A 14058-nucleotide genomic window follows, 5' to 3' on the forward strand; every position below is an offset into this window, starting at 1 on the left:
GGATATATTATTACATTAAGCAAATATGAAGGGATTAATCTTAGTTGGTGGTTACGGTACTCGTTTGAGACCTTTGACTTTGACTTTACCAAAGCCATTAGTTGAATTCGGTAACAGACCAATGATTTTGCATCAAATTGAAGCATTAGCTAAAGCTGGTGTTACTGATATCGTCTTGGCTGTTAATTATAGACCAGAAGTTATGGTATCTACCTTGAAGAAATACGAAGCTGAATATGGTGTATCTATTACCTTTTCTGTTGAAGAAGAACCATTAGGTACTGCAGGTCCATTAAAGTTGGCTGAAAAGGTTTTGAAGAAAGACGATACTCCAATCTTTGTTTTAAACTCGGATGTCATTTGTGACTACCCATTCCAAGAATTAGCCGATTTCCACAAGACTAGTGGTGGTAAGGCTACTATTGTCGCAACAAAGGTCGACGAACCATCCAAGTACGGTGTTATTGTTCATGATAGAGATACTCCAAACTTGATCGACCGTTTCGTTGAAAAGCCTGTTGAATTCGTCGGTAACAGAATCAATGCTGGTTTATACATTTTAAACCCATCTGTCATTGATTTAATTGAGATGAAACCTACTTCTATCGAAAAGGAAACTTTCCCTATCTTAGTCGAAAACAAGGAATTATACTCCTTCGACTTGGAAGGATACTGGATGGATGTTGGACAACCAAAAGACTTCTTGAGCGGTACTTGTTTGTACTTAAATTCCTTATCTAAAAAGGAACCAAAGAAGTTATGTAACGAGAAATACATTCATGGTGGTAATGTATTGGTTGACCCATCTGCGAAGATTCATCCTTCTGCATTAATCGGTCCTAATGTTGTCATTGGTCCAAATGTTGTTGTTGGTGAAGGTGCTAGAATCCAAAGATCTGTTTTATTATCTAACTCTGAAGTTAAAGACCACGCTTGGGTTAAATCTACCATTGTAGGATGGAACTCCAGAATTGGTAAGTGGGCAAGAACTGACGGTATTACTGTTCTCGGTGATGATGTTGAAATTAAGAATGAAGTTTATGTTAACGGTGCTAAGGTCTTACCACATAAATCTATCTCTTCTAACGTTGAACACGAGGCTATTATTATGTAAACGGACCAATTCTTTTCACTAACATATATACAACAAAACGGACGCTTAATCACATATAGTTTTTTCTTATTTTATTTGTTTCATATATAAAATTAAAATACTTGAATTACATTCATGATATTGGAATATCATGAAATGGTGCAATAATAAATAATAGTCATAATGAATTATATATGTAGTTTTCTTAAATACTATAAAATGCATTTAAATTAGCAGCTCATCAAGAATAACTTCTAGAATTTATGAAATTGAATGAATTACAATCCAGTAAATCCATCGATACAGCTTTTTCTTAATGGTTCCGATAAAGGTTTTTTACCACTAAGATACTGTAAGAATAAGAGCTTGCTAATAATTGGTTCTTTGACAAGTCCCATACTTATTAATTCGTTCTTGACAGGATTTTCATATGAAATACTCAAACTTCCTTGTTTTAAAATTTCTAACCATAAGACATGATTTTTCGGTACAGAACCTCTGTATCCATTAAATACATTTCTTAATTCTTCTAATCCTTTACTAACAATTTCTTTATTTTCTTTGCTCTCTGGGTGTGCCAAGATCGACTTGATTAAACCGTCCTTCAAATGATTGAAATCCGTATTTCTAACAGGAGAAATTCTAACTGCAAACCTTACTTTTTCTTTTAATAGTTTAGAGATAAGCTGGGTAGAAAATTCAGGATCGGATAACAATTCTTTTAATGAATGATTTTCAGTGCCAAAAGTGGATAAATAATCCGGACCTAAAATTTTTCTAGCTTTATTGACATCATCATTAGCTATGTATAGACCAATTCCATATACTTTAAAGTTTACAAATGTCACAGATCTGACACCATATCCAAGTAATTGAAAATCCGTGTTTAGATTAGTTTGGTTGGCATTAATTAAAGTAGTTGGAAATGGAGAAATCGACGAATCCACGGCTATGGAATGATTAACTGAAATACCTTTTTTATCATTATCCAATTCAATAAGTCTATGGTTGTATAAAGTCAATCCAGCGATTGCAGAAAATCCAGATAGACTTAGAGTCAAAAATCTTATTTTAAAAGAACGGTTCGATTCTATCCTAGATGAAAGAAATCTCTTAGTCGAAGCTCTATTGATACTGATCCTAGTATTATGAACGAAACTTGATCTGAACATTTTTATCACCAATTATCTCGAAGAATATGTATTTATTCTTATATTTATATATATATATATATGATTTTTTTGGAGAGATTTTGTGTAACCCACTTGATTTTAGCTATTTCAGGATTTATAGCGTCACTGCTTTGCAATGATAAACCACTAGATATCTGTGCCTTGTAGATGGATTCCCATTTGAACCATTCATCTTCAACGCTATATATTTCTGGTCCTAACCATGTCTTATCTAATTTGTTTTTACTTGAAAGCAGTAATCTAGCAGTTAGATAACCCAATAACGAGTCACCAGCGCCGGTAACATTTTTAACGTCTAAGTTTTTATTTACTTCTGGAATAGGAAAATACTGAATGGCTATTCCCATTTTTTTATTTTCTCCGTCATTTCCAACGAATTCTCTTCCACTACTTGTGATTGTAAATTCTGGACTATAATCAGAACTGGTTGGTATCGAAGAATAGTCATCAATACTTGTTGAAAGACCGATATATAGTAGTCCATGAGGTCCCAATTTAAGTAATATATTCGGTAAATAGGGTAATAATTGAAAAGATTGTTGCAAAAATCCATCATTTAATCCATGCTTCAACACCTCGTATCGATGCGCTTGTTTATTCAACTTCTCTCTAAATAACGAATCAACACCCAATGTATCCAATAAAGGAAACCATTCGTCATAATCATCAAATAGTTCCCGGTTGCTAAATGATGAATGAAATGTATTCAACTCTGCCACTGTTGGTGTGACCAACTGGATTATATTATTTGGAAAGACTTTAAGATTCTTGCTATTCACTTGTGAAAGTCTGGCAGCCTTATAAGAAGAAGTTGGTTCTATTATCACGTTAATATGTTCCATATTGGTGCTAACATACTGCAATATATTATTCATTAAAGATGAAGATATATTACAGTCGATAACTATGAAATTGGGTTTTGCTCTATCTAATTGTTTCACAATATGCTCGATGATTAGCTCCTCTTCGAATATAGTCATGTCAGCACAAGCCACAAGTAGATCACCATTATTATTATGTATTGAAGAATACTGAGCTGTTGAGATTCTGCTACCTGCAATAACTTGTATTCCTGAAATGTCGATTTCGGCCGCTTCTAATTGCTGAAGTAAAGACCTACCAGCAAAATCGTTTGCGACGGCTGATATTAACCTATGACTTAGTTGGTTTACATTTTCTGAAGAGCAGGAAGGTGATTCTAATCCATATTTACAAGCCAATGAGACATTATATCCGACACCGCCAATGGAAGATCGTGTTTTACCTGGATTTGAATCATTCATTGTTGTAGAAGAGCTAATTCGACTTATTGTGTCGAGGGCAATGGATCCAATTGTTACCGTATTTACATGATCATTAACATTCGTGCTAGGAGCATCTTTTTGACTTACGGGTGTTAAAATATCAGATATTTCTTTCTCTGATTTTGGTAAATCGTTGCTTCTGTAATTCAGCTTATAATTCTAAATAATTATTAGTACAAAATAATTGAATAAAAAAAGCAATTAATAACATACGTTGGGCTTACTATTATTTTCCAATAAAAGTAACTCTTTGGCAATTTTTGTTGCAGATACAGCATTATTGTAGACGAAATTTATATTGCATTCGACTGACTTCCCTTTGGTATCATTAGCAATTTTACTTAATAAAAATGGGGTTAAATTTTTTCCCTTTATGCCTTTTGCTTTTGCTTCTTCATTAGCATTTTCAATTATACTATTGATAAATTTTGAAGATAAGGCCGCATCCTCAGGTGGAGGAATGCAAAATACATTGCCTGACTTCAAAGACATTATATTATTTTGATTATGAATTATCGATGCGGCCTGTGCAAATGAATTAAATGAATATGGAGATTTGATGCCTGATTCACGACAGTAAAATCCTGGTATATCAACTTTGGCTCTATGATTATCATTGTATGTGCCAACGAAGACACCTTGTGTTTCCAAATATTCCATTGTTAAACCGATATCCAAAATTGACTTTGGCCCAGCACATACAACAGATACTGGAGTCCTACCTAATTCAGTTAAGTCGGCAGATACGTCCATTGTTAAATTTCCATCTTTATGGACGCCCCCTAATCCACCAGTAGCAAAGACCTTTATTCCTGCCAATTGAGATAAAATCATTGTCAGTGCAATAGTAGTACCACCATTTTGCTTGTTGGCCATAGTATATCCTATATCACGACGAGAAACCTTATTAATTTCCATCTTTGATGCTTTTTCAGATAAAGATTCAAGTTGGTAGGGTGCTAATCCTACGTGTGGTATTCCTTCTATAAAGGCACACGTAGCTGGAATTGCACCATTGGCCCTTATTAATCTCTCTGCTTCAGTTGCCATAGATAAGTTTTCAGGATAAGGCAACCCATGAGTGATAATTGTCGATTCTAAGGAGACAATTGGCGTTTGTTTATCATTCAAAGCCTGTAGTATTTCTTCTGAAATTTTTAAAGGAATTGAGCCATATGATCTTCTAATGTTTGTAGTTGCGATGTGGCATATAGATAAGTAATGCTTATGTTGCTTTATATTAATAAATGATGAGATCATGTTTCATTGACCTATGTTTAGGACGAAGGACCAAATGTGAATACTGGATGGGCTAGAAAAATACGAGATAAATTCAAAAAATTATTAATCTACACAATATTAAATACAACTTTTTATACAATTTTGAAATGAACCATGTTTGGTTCGTGGTTAGATGAATTAGATGATTTACTGAGTGTATTATATACTGATTCGATAGGAGAAAATAAGTTGTCTCTTATCCAATTGGATTATATATATACAAACATAATTAAGCCATACAATTTGACCTCAAGAATGCTACTGGATCAACTTTTACAAAATAAACCAACTGTACCAAGTATAGCATTCTTTGTTTTGGAGACTGCAGTATTAAAAGAATCTATGAAAACGGAGAAGCAAAAAGATTTTGATGAGCTATGCTACAGTGTTTCTTCAGCTTTAGACTTACAAACCCAGAATTGGAACTGGATGGTCACAAGCAATAGTCATGAATACGAACATTATTTCTATTACAGAATAAGACTATTATGTGCCCTATTGTATAAAATAGCTAATAAAGATGTAACTATAACAGATCAAAGCATAGTTTTGAATATTTTGGCCTCTCTTTCATATCATATACATCCAAGACTTCCATGGACATCTGAGCTCACTTCGAAAACTATTCAAAATTTTATAGAGAATAATAATGAAGTGATAGATATGATACACGATATTATACCACTGTACATAGAAGAAAAACTAAAACCTGAATTATTAGATTTGTCCCCAACAAAGCGGCAATCTGTAAGTAATTCATTATCCAATCCTAAAATAACTCCAGCCGGATACGCAATAGTAAAGCCTGGAAATAATAGATTATTACAAGGCGGCCTTAGACCAAAATTGGGGTATGGTGGAACAAGTACAGAAATTAGTACGGAAGATCAAAGGCAAAGATGGAAATCATCTACAAAGGTAAAGTCCATTTCTATGGTATGGTTTGTTATTTATGTAATATCAAAGAATGAATACCTAGATCAATTTTGGCCATTAATAACTTCGTTCATTCTAAATTTAATTGATGATTATGATCCTCTCATGAAGAGCCAAAGTTGTGAACTATTACACTACTTTATGTTTATGACGGATAACAACGAGGATTATAAAAAACATATATTGTTGAAAACAGGGCTTGTCGACTTATTGATTGAATCATGTAAAACCTGTTTAACTTACTTGCCAAATCTAACTCCAAGTGATCAGTCATATCACTTGTTAAAAATTGCATATCCTACTGTTATTAATCTATGTGTTTTAAAAGGCAAAAGAGAAGCTAATCATCTGTGTTTGATTGAATTAATAAATGAAAATATTCTTACTTCAATAACCCACCTACATAATAGAAGTGGTCCCAATTTAAATTATCCACATTTGTCGCTTTTGTTTGATCAACTAAATATAATAATAAAGCTTTACTTAAAATCTAATGTTCTTATCTGTCTTTCTAGATTAAACTATACATTAAACCAAGTCATGAGTAATCCTAATATTTTCGAAGAAGAAGTCGACGGAATATATTGTATCAAGTCTGCTTTGAATGTGCAAAGATCCATTTTTGAGTTATTTAAACTGTTAAATGATAGAGAGGGTCTGAGGTTAATCCTTGACTATAAATACGATTTCCTAGCTATCTGGTCAATACTACAGAAAAGGCTTAAATATAACGTTGATGAAAATTCTAGTTTTGATATATTTAGTCTTTGTGATTTGAATATAAAGCTATTAGTCCAGCTAGCTAAGAACTGTCAGTTTAATGAATTTAAGGATTTACAGGCCGACCTAAATCAGATTCTCCTTGCAAATCCAGATTTACAATTTTCCTTGGAATAATTCTTTTATATATTATTCTTTATATTTACAAGACGGATTAAAACTATATAAATACACCTAATGATACAGGATATATAAAAATGTAAATAAATATTCATTCAGGTCAATATTGGTTATTTTTGAGCACCTTGTAAAGCTTGAACAACCTTAATATTCGTATCCAAAAATCTATTCAAACAATTAGTTAAGCACTGCTCCTCGCTTGAATCTAATGTACCACTAGTTATTGGTTTATTGGCATTACATTTTTTGAAACACATATCAGTGAAGTTATGAATAGACATCTGGACTTTGGATTTGGAATTCTCAGACTCAATAAATTGCATAATATCTTTCCTCGAAGACTCGTCAAGACTTGCTAAAGCAGTTTGGGATATTTGGGACATGGTTTCTTATTAGTTAAATGGATTCTAGGTTATATATCAATTACTATGTAACTTAAATTAATTCACCGGCTTTCAAATTTTTCATACGGACAAAGCAGGTGAAAATGTAATCTCGTGATACCTCTCTAATCAGTACCACACAATTTAAACGCAACAAAAATACAATCAACTTTCGATCGCCAAAACATAATATAAATGGGTGCAACAAGGCTTGATATAGTGAAAGAAATCCTATCCGGTAAAGATATTTCGATTCAGGAGGAAAAGGAAAGTATAGAAGATTCTGCTAAAATCCAAACGACCTATATCCGAAGACTTCAAAATGACATCAACCTTACCACTACATTTATCAACCAAGCAAATGCTTCAATTGAAATGCTAGTTTCGAAAACCGAAACTACACCATCAGAGGATCCGATTACTTTAAAGAAGAATATTATTGCACTATGTGACACCTACGGAAGATTACCCTTTTTATCGGATAAAAGTGATGTTATTGGAATAGCCTCAGCATCGTCAGTAATCGATGGGATAGTTCAACAACAAACAGAAGCAAGCCTATATTTGAATAAATTAAATGAAACTAATTCCCAAGAAATAAAGTCTAAGCAATCGTTGCTGGAGGACTATAACAGATTGCTAAAATTAATTGATCAAAAGCTCGTTACTGGACAGGGAAGATTGAAAGAAATGGACCAAAAGTCTGATAATATAGAACTGGATCCAATTTCAAAACCTCAGAGCATAAGGGCATTGAATAATAAACTTAAAGAAGCACGTCAATTGCAAGATTCACTACTTACGTATTTAAAACGAATTGTCATTAAATACTTGGCGGTGAGTGATTGGGAAGTACAACACGTTATGACCGAAGAAAAATTACAAGAAAATGTGAATGCTTGCATAGAATTGATAGATAAATTAATGACATCATCAATTTATTCCATCGAAAATGATTCAGAGACAGCTTGGGTTGAAGTCGATCCTAGTGAAATTGAAAGTAAATTGATCAATCATTTATTAATGAACGATGTTATAATCTCAAGAGATGATTCTACAAAAGAGAAGTTATTCTTGATGCTAAGAAACTTTGGTTCAGAATTTTAATTAGCTTCGATTTGATTTTATTTGCCACACTTGTGTTGAACCAAAGAGGGAATATTAAAAACTATGCATTGCATTTATTGAACAATTATTGTAAGGCTTATAAAACATACTTAATCTTTTGGTTTAATAATACCCATTCTAACAGCTTTTGTCTGAGTATAGTTTTGTAATACTTCTTCTCCCATTTCTCTGCCCATACCAGATTGGTTATATCCTCCGAATGGAACCATTGGATGGAAGTCATTATAAGTGTTCACCCAGATGGTACCTGCCTTTAACCTGCGTGAGACATCAATTGCTCTGCTCGAATTCGAGGTTTGAACACCAGCAGCCAACCCGTAATCTGTGTTATTAGCCATGCGAACTACGTCGTCGGTTGTTTTAAATTTAGTAATAGTTATCACTGGACCGAAGATTTCTTCCTGGACAATCCTCATATCTTCCTTCACATCGCCAAAAATGGTTGGCTTGATGAAATATCCCTTTTCTTGTAACCTTTCTCCGCCAGCCAATAACTTTGCACCTTCGTCAGTACCAATCTGTATGTACTTTAAAATCTTTTCTAATTGATTAACGCTATTCTGTGCACCTTGAATAGTCTCTGGTAAAAATGGATTACCGACTTTAACCTCAGAGTTAGCAAACTGAACAAATTTTTCAACAAAAGAATCATATATATCTTCTTGAACGTAAAGACGAGAACCAGCACAACAAACTTCACCAGAATTATAAAATATACCAGCAACTACAGACTTCAATGCTGTTTCCAAATCAGCATCGTTGAAAATAATATGAGGCGATTTTCCTCCTAACTCTAGAGTGACCTTCTTCAAATTGCTCTCAGCACACTTTTTCATAATAGTCTTACCAGTTGCAGTCGAGCCAGTGAATGCAACCTTTTTAATTAGAGGGTGCTCAGTTATGGCATTACCAGTATACTTACCAAACCCACTTAAAACGTTAAGAACCCCTGGGGGGAGAATATCTGCTTCTCTAATCAAATTACAAACATACAATGCAGACAATGGCGTTGTTTCAGATGATTTCAAAACTACGCAGTTACCAGCTACTAATGCAGGGGCTATTTTCCAGGTGAACATTAATAATGGAAAATTCCATGGAATAATTTGACCACAAACGCCTAGTGGTTCACGTCTAGTAAAATTGAAATGGGTGTCACCAGTTTCAATAACAGAACCCAATATCTTGTCTGAAAATCCAGCTGTCGACCTTAAAACAGAAATTGCTAACGCAACATCACCTTTCGCGTTTCCTATAGATTTACCATTATCCATAGTTTCAATAGAAGCAATAGTTTCAAAATTCTCCTCAATTAAATCTGCTAATTTGTATAATGCAGAACCTCTCTGTGATGGATCTGCTTTTGTCCATGAAGATTCTTCAAATGCTCTCAGTGCATGCTGTACAGCTATATCGACATCATCATCACGAGATTCGTAAACCGATGCAACAACTTCTTCTGTTGATGGTGAAAGGACTTCAAACGTATTACCTTGTTTAGAGCTCACAAATTCATTGTTAATAAATAATCCTGTTGGCTGAGAATATTTAATACCATTTGGTAAAGTAATTGGAATTTCTAATGGTAAATTAGAGTAAAACCTACTCGATTGAAAAGAGCCTAAGGCAGTTTTATGTGGACTCAAACCATTAACAATTCTTTTCTGAAATGAGTTCTTAGAAAGCTTAAATGTAGAAAGCATTATTATTATATCTTGAGTAACGTGTAAGTAACTTACATTGTAAGCAAGGATAATTCTATGAATTTATATGAAGTGTCTCAGATCTTAAATTGCTATTGCGCTGAAATGATTGCAACCGCATTTTTTAACTACGTAGATGAACTCCGAGATTAATAATCTCTTAATCGGACTTCAGCAATATTTATTTGGAAATTAATATGAAAGTATTTAACGTAAATAAATGACACCCTTTGATTCAATGCGCTGTGAAACCACCAGAGCAGTAAATCGTTTGACCTGTTATCCAACCGCCTTCAGTAACTAAAAATCTGATAATAGGAACAATATCATCAATTTTAGTTAATCTACCGTGTAAGCCGCATGTTTTGTAAAATTCAACGTCTTCCTTGGTTTCCTGTCCGTACAAAAATGGAGTATCCATTGGCCCTGGAGCTACACAATTTACTGAAATACCTCTGGACTGTAATTCTTTTGAGGCTGACTTCGAATAATATTCAACTCCAGATTTATTACCCTGATATGCAGCATAAAATGGAGTGTAGGCAGCCAAAAGTGATGTGACTAAAGAAACAATCTTTCCGTTTTCATTTACATTTTTAGAAGCCTCTTTGATAAAGAAGAAAGCGGTTTTGTTATTAATGTTGTCCATTTTGTCAAATTCCGCTTCTGTGATGTCTTTAATGGGCTTTTTTAATACCATTCCGACATTGTTGACTGCAATATCGACTCCTTGGGGAAACTTCTGCTTAGCGGCATCAAAAAGGTCAGTCAAATCTGTTGCCTTATCCAAGTCACCCTGATAGAGTTCTACTTTAATGTCTGCATATGTGCTTTGTAAATCCTGTGCTAATTTCTCTGCTGCATCCTTATCTTTTGATGAATGAAAGTGCAAAAATAAATTGGCTCCGCACCTAGCCAACTCTTTGGCAGTTGCTTCTCCAAGATTCTTCACACCACCAGTAATAAGTGCGACTTTACCTTTAATTTCGTGTTCTTTGCTGTAGAATTGCATCCTGTTTAATATAGTGAATACTTCAATTCGACTTCCATGAAGCTTATTCTACGTATTTATATACTGTATTCCTCGGAGTATAAAGCACGTTAAACTTGCGCATTTGATATACCTGAAATTACTTCGGCCGAATTTATTTCAATCTGCGCGCAACAAATTCAGATGATTGTATAATAAGCAATCTAATTATATACAAGAAATTGCATTAATCAGACTACAATACATAGCTTTTACATTACAAAACCTTACCCATGTAATTGTCTTTTTTAAAATAAATATATGTAATAAATATATAAGGTTCACATAATTGAATTGACTCATAATTCTATTTTGAGTGCACCTGGTTTTCATCTTCAGAGTCCAATACAGTTTTGAATGCATAATCCCAAATCTTAGAAGTTACACCAAAACCCCAATCGTAATTCTTATAATGATGTTGCAAGTGATACCTCTTCATTTCAGTATGATGGGACCACCAACCTGTCCAAAATTGATAGAACTCAGGATTAGTATGCAATGAGATGTGAAATTCTTCATACCACAAGAAGTTTGTGAAACTACCTGCGAATATAATATTTCCATAGGCTGGACCAAAAGTCATGTACAATATATACCATTCTAAAAAGTTTAAAAGCAAAACCATTGGTGGAGGTGCAGCGATTCTTTCAGGGTCCATAGGCAAAAAATGATGGACGCCATGGATTGCAAAATGTAATGCGAACAATACTTGGTTATAATCAGGTAAATATCTATCCATATGGAAAACAAATCTGTGAAGAATATACTCCCCAATCGTCCAAATGCCCATACCCAATATGAAATACTTGTAAATGTCGTGAGAAGCACCCAATTCGACCAATGCTCTTTTTCCAGCAATGAACGTCACAATTCCAATAGGTGAGTATAATACAATAGCCCACCACGGAACCCTTGAAAAAAATAAGTCCATTATGGGATTTGCATAAACTCGAGCACCTTTGGAACAATGACGAGGGCGATGAACTTGGTCCAAGTAAAAGTCCTTTGTCCAATGTGCTTTCATGATCTGGGGCATTAAAGGCTCCGCGATATCTAAGAAGCGATATCTTTCGAAATCTTTTTTAGCATCCGTATCTTTTGTCATAAGATCGAATGTAGGCAACTCATTTCTGAATGAACTTGCTAAATCTTCATCTCCACCATCAAGTCTCTCTTGTTCACTTGCATTCACTAATATTCCTACGAACATTCCATCCTCTAAAATCTCGTAAGCAGTATTAGAGTGTACATGGCTTCTATTTTTTGGTCCTCCAGCAAGAATTTGCGTTACATCTTTACCACCATATTTTAAAAGTAATGGCACACCACCTGGGTGGTTCGTAAGAAACTCTGTGATATTATATACTTTACGATGATTCAAGGATACCCAGCAATCATCTTTTTGATTATGTTTGGCAAGGTCTTCCTTTCAGTTCATAAGACATCTTGATAACTTATGAAAAAGAGAATACGATTTTTGTACAAATTAGTTTTCTGTTGTTATATATGTTCTTTTTTCCCCGCCAACTTTCTTTTCATGTGACATATGTATTATCTGCTTATGATCAAATGATAGCTCCGGTAAAGCAACCAGGTCTGGGATAATGTATCCATATGCAGTATTTGACTAATTTACTAACTCTAAAACGTTCACTGCTGCACCTTTAGGATTTAAGAAATTCGTATTATTTCAAGTTGATATACAGCTCATGTGACACCAGATCATAATCACTTTCCCTGAACCTTATAGTTGCGTCTCGAGTCTTATATTCCTCAGAGATGAATTAAAATCAAGAGAATTAACCGAGTTGCATTTTATAGGTGTAACTGAAATTAATTCAAAGTATGGATGGGAGAATATTCCCTAGATAAAATCTGAAATGACTGAATCTGCATCATATTCTTTGTTTTATACGCAATGAAATGTATCTACTCTTCTATACTAAAATAAATTATCTAAGTTAAGATAGAAGTACTAGACAGTGAAATAATAACACTTCAAGAATTAAGCTTTATAAGGCATACCTGAAACCTCGATTCTCGAAATCTGTCAAATCATTAAAGCCATCGATAATCGCTTGCTTGGCTATATCTTCATTGTACTCACCTTGTTCCTCTGTTCTCATTTTATTCCTATGCATAAGCAAAAGTCTATACATAATTCCAATTACCATCATCCCTGAATAACATGTAATTAAACCAACGATAGCACTTGTATATTTAGGTGCTTCATTCTCAAAAAATATGTTTGCCCCAACTATATTACCAGCTGCATAAAGTGTAAACCAAACACCATTAGAAATTGTTTTCTTCGTATGTCCACCGATATTACCAGTTAGAAATATCCACGATAAAATAACTGGACCCCCGACTATAAACTGAAGCCAGGTACATCCCACTAATGCCCATTTGTGATTTAAATCAATTAGATGAATTCCAATCAATCCTGCAAGGCCCGGTACGCAAAGTAACACGAATATTATGCATCTGGTATCTTTTATACTTATCGCTACGATACCAGCGATAAACACAACTACAAACTCAATAGCTCCGGTCGGCAATTGTAAAGCAGTTGCATTCAATCCACTAAATCCATATCCTTTAATTAATGCAGACGAAAAGTTTGAAACACCACCGTTGATAATTCCACATGAGAGTCCTATAAGAGAAATTAACCAAACGGATGGATCTGAAAACACTTCAATGACTTGATATTTCCTGAATTTCTTGTCCTTGATACCCATATTATTCTTTGAAATTTTGTCAACAACAATGGATTTTTCTCTTTCATTAATAAATGTCGCTGTCGCTGGCGAATCGGGGCATAACCAAATGAATACTATAGACCATACCAAATTGAGTAATCCTATTACTAAAAATATCAATTTCCATGATTTAATAGACGCGTTTGTTGAATGTCCCAACCCATAACCTAATAATGCACCAACCATAGTTGCAATACCATTACACGATAAAAAAGTACACATTCTAAACGGTTGTTCTTCTCTTGTATAAAACATTGAGCATATCATCATGCAAGCTGGTGATATACCGGCTTCAAACATTCCTAAGATGAACCTGACAACCAACATTCCCCCATAATTCTT

The 14058-nt window shown here is 34.1% G+C and overlaps 10 protein-coding genes across 10 annotated transcripts; 3 read left to right on the plus strand and 7 right to left on the minus strand.

Annotated features, from left to right (window-relative positions):
• Positions 1–25: 25 nt before the first annotated feature.
• SRB1 (mannose-1-phosphate guanylyltransferase) lies at positions 26–1114 on the plus strand (the record flags this gene model as incomplete). The annotated part of the gene is made up of 1 exon (XM_015614266.1): positions 26–1114. The coding sequence occupies one exon, from the start codon at positions 26–28 to the stop codon at positions 1112–1114; it is 1089 nt and encodes a 362-aa protein (XP_015464897.1).
• Positions 1115–1371: 257 nt separating this feature from the next.
• AC631_05438 (uncharacterized protein) lies at positions 1372–2265 on the minus strand (the record flags this gene model as incomplete). The annotated part of the gene is made up of 1 exon (XM_015614267.1): positions 1372–2265. One exon carries the CDS (start codon positions 2263–2265, stop codon positions 1372–1374), a length of 894 nt encoding a protein of 297 aa, XP_015464898.1.
• Positions 2266–2309: 44 nt separating this feature from the next.
• Positions 2310–4850, minus strand: AC631_05439 (uncharacterized protein; the record flags this gene model as incomplete). The annotated part of the gene is made up of 2 exons (XM_015614268.1): positions 2310–3749; positions 3804–4850. The coding sequence occupies 2 exons, from the start codon at positions 4848–4850 to the stop codon at positions 2310–2312; spliced, it is 2487 nt and encodes an 828-aa protein (XP_015464899.1).
• Positions 4851–4985: 135 nt separating this feature from the next.
• AC631_05440 (uncharacterized protein) lies at positions 4986–6704 on the plus strand (the record flags this gene model as incomplete). The annotated part of the gene is made up of 1 exon (XM_015614269.1): positions 4986–6704. The coding sequence occupies one exon, from the start codon at positions 4986–4988 to the stop codon at positions 6702–6704; it is 1719 nt and encodes a 572-aa protein (XP_015464900.1).
• Positions 6705–6817: 113 nt separating this feature from the next.
• Positions 6818–7090, minus strand: TIM8 (protein transporter; the record flags this gene model as incomplete). Its single annotated transcript, XM_015614270.1, has 1 exon — positions 6818–7090. The coding sequence occupies one exon, from the start codon at positions 7088–7090 to the stop codon at positions 6818–6820; it is 273 nt and encodes a 90-aa protein (XP_015464901.1).
• Positions 7091–7285: 195 nt separating this feature from the next.
• Positions 7286–8197, plus strand: AC631_05442 (uncharacterized protein; the record flags this gene model as incomplete). Its single annotated transcript, XM_015614271.1, has 1 exon — positions 7286–8197. The coding sequence occupies one exon, from the start codon at positions 7286–7288 to the stop codon at positions 8195–8197; it is 912 nt and encodes a 303-aa protein (XP_015464902.1).
• A 110-nt stretch (positions 8198–8307) lies between these two features.
• On the minus strand, positions 8308–9921 carry AC631_05443 (aldehyde dehydrogenase family protein; the record flags this gene model as incomplete). Its single annotated transcript, XM_015614272.1, has 1 exon — positions 8308–9921. One exon carries the CDS (start codon positions 9919–9921, stop codon positions 8308–8310), a length of 1614 nt encoding a protein of 537 aa, XP_015464903.1.
• Positions 9922–10156: 235 nt separating this feature from the next.
• ADH4 (Adh4p) lies at positions 10157–10933 on the minus strand (the record flags this gene model as incomplete). The annotated part of the gene is made up of 1 exon (XM_015614273.1): positions 10157–10933. One exon carries the CDS (start codon positions 10931–10933, stop codon positions 10157–10159), a length of 777 nt encoding a protein of 258 aa, XP_015464904.1.
• A 325-nt stretch (positions 10934–11258) lies between these two features.
• On the minus strand, positions 11259–12161 carry AC631_05445 (uncharacterized protein; the record flags this gene model as incomplete). The annotated part of the gene is made up of 1 exon (XM_015614274.1): positions 11259–12161. One exon carries the CDS (start codon positions 12159–12161, stop codon positions 11259–11261), a length of 903 nt encoding a protein of 300 aa, XP_015464905.1.
• Positions 12162–12963: 802 nt separating this feature from the next.
• DAL7 (Dal7p) lies at positions 12964–14016 on the minus strand (the record flags this gene model as incomplete). The annotated part of the gene is made up of 1 exon (XM_015614275.1): positions 12964–14016. The coding sequence occupies one exon, from the start codon at positions 14014–14016 to the stop codon at positions 12964–12966; it is 1053 nt and encodes a 350-aa protein (XP_015464906.1).
• Positions 14017–14058: the final 42 nt, after the last annotated feature.

Source organism: Debaryomyces fabryi (genome assembly GCF_001447935.2).
Source record: "Debaryomyces fabryi strain CBS 789 chromosome Unknown contig00210, whole genome shotgun sequence".
Lineage (NCBI taxonomy): Eukaryota > Fungi > Ascomycota > Pichiomycetes > Serinales > Debaryomycetaceae > Debaryomyces > Debaryomyces fabryi.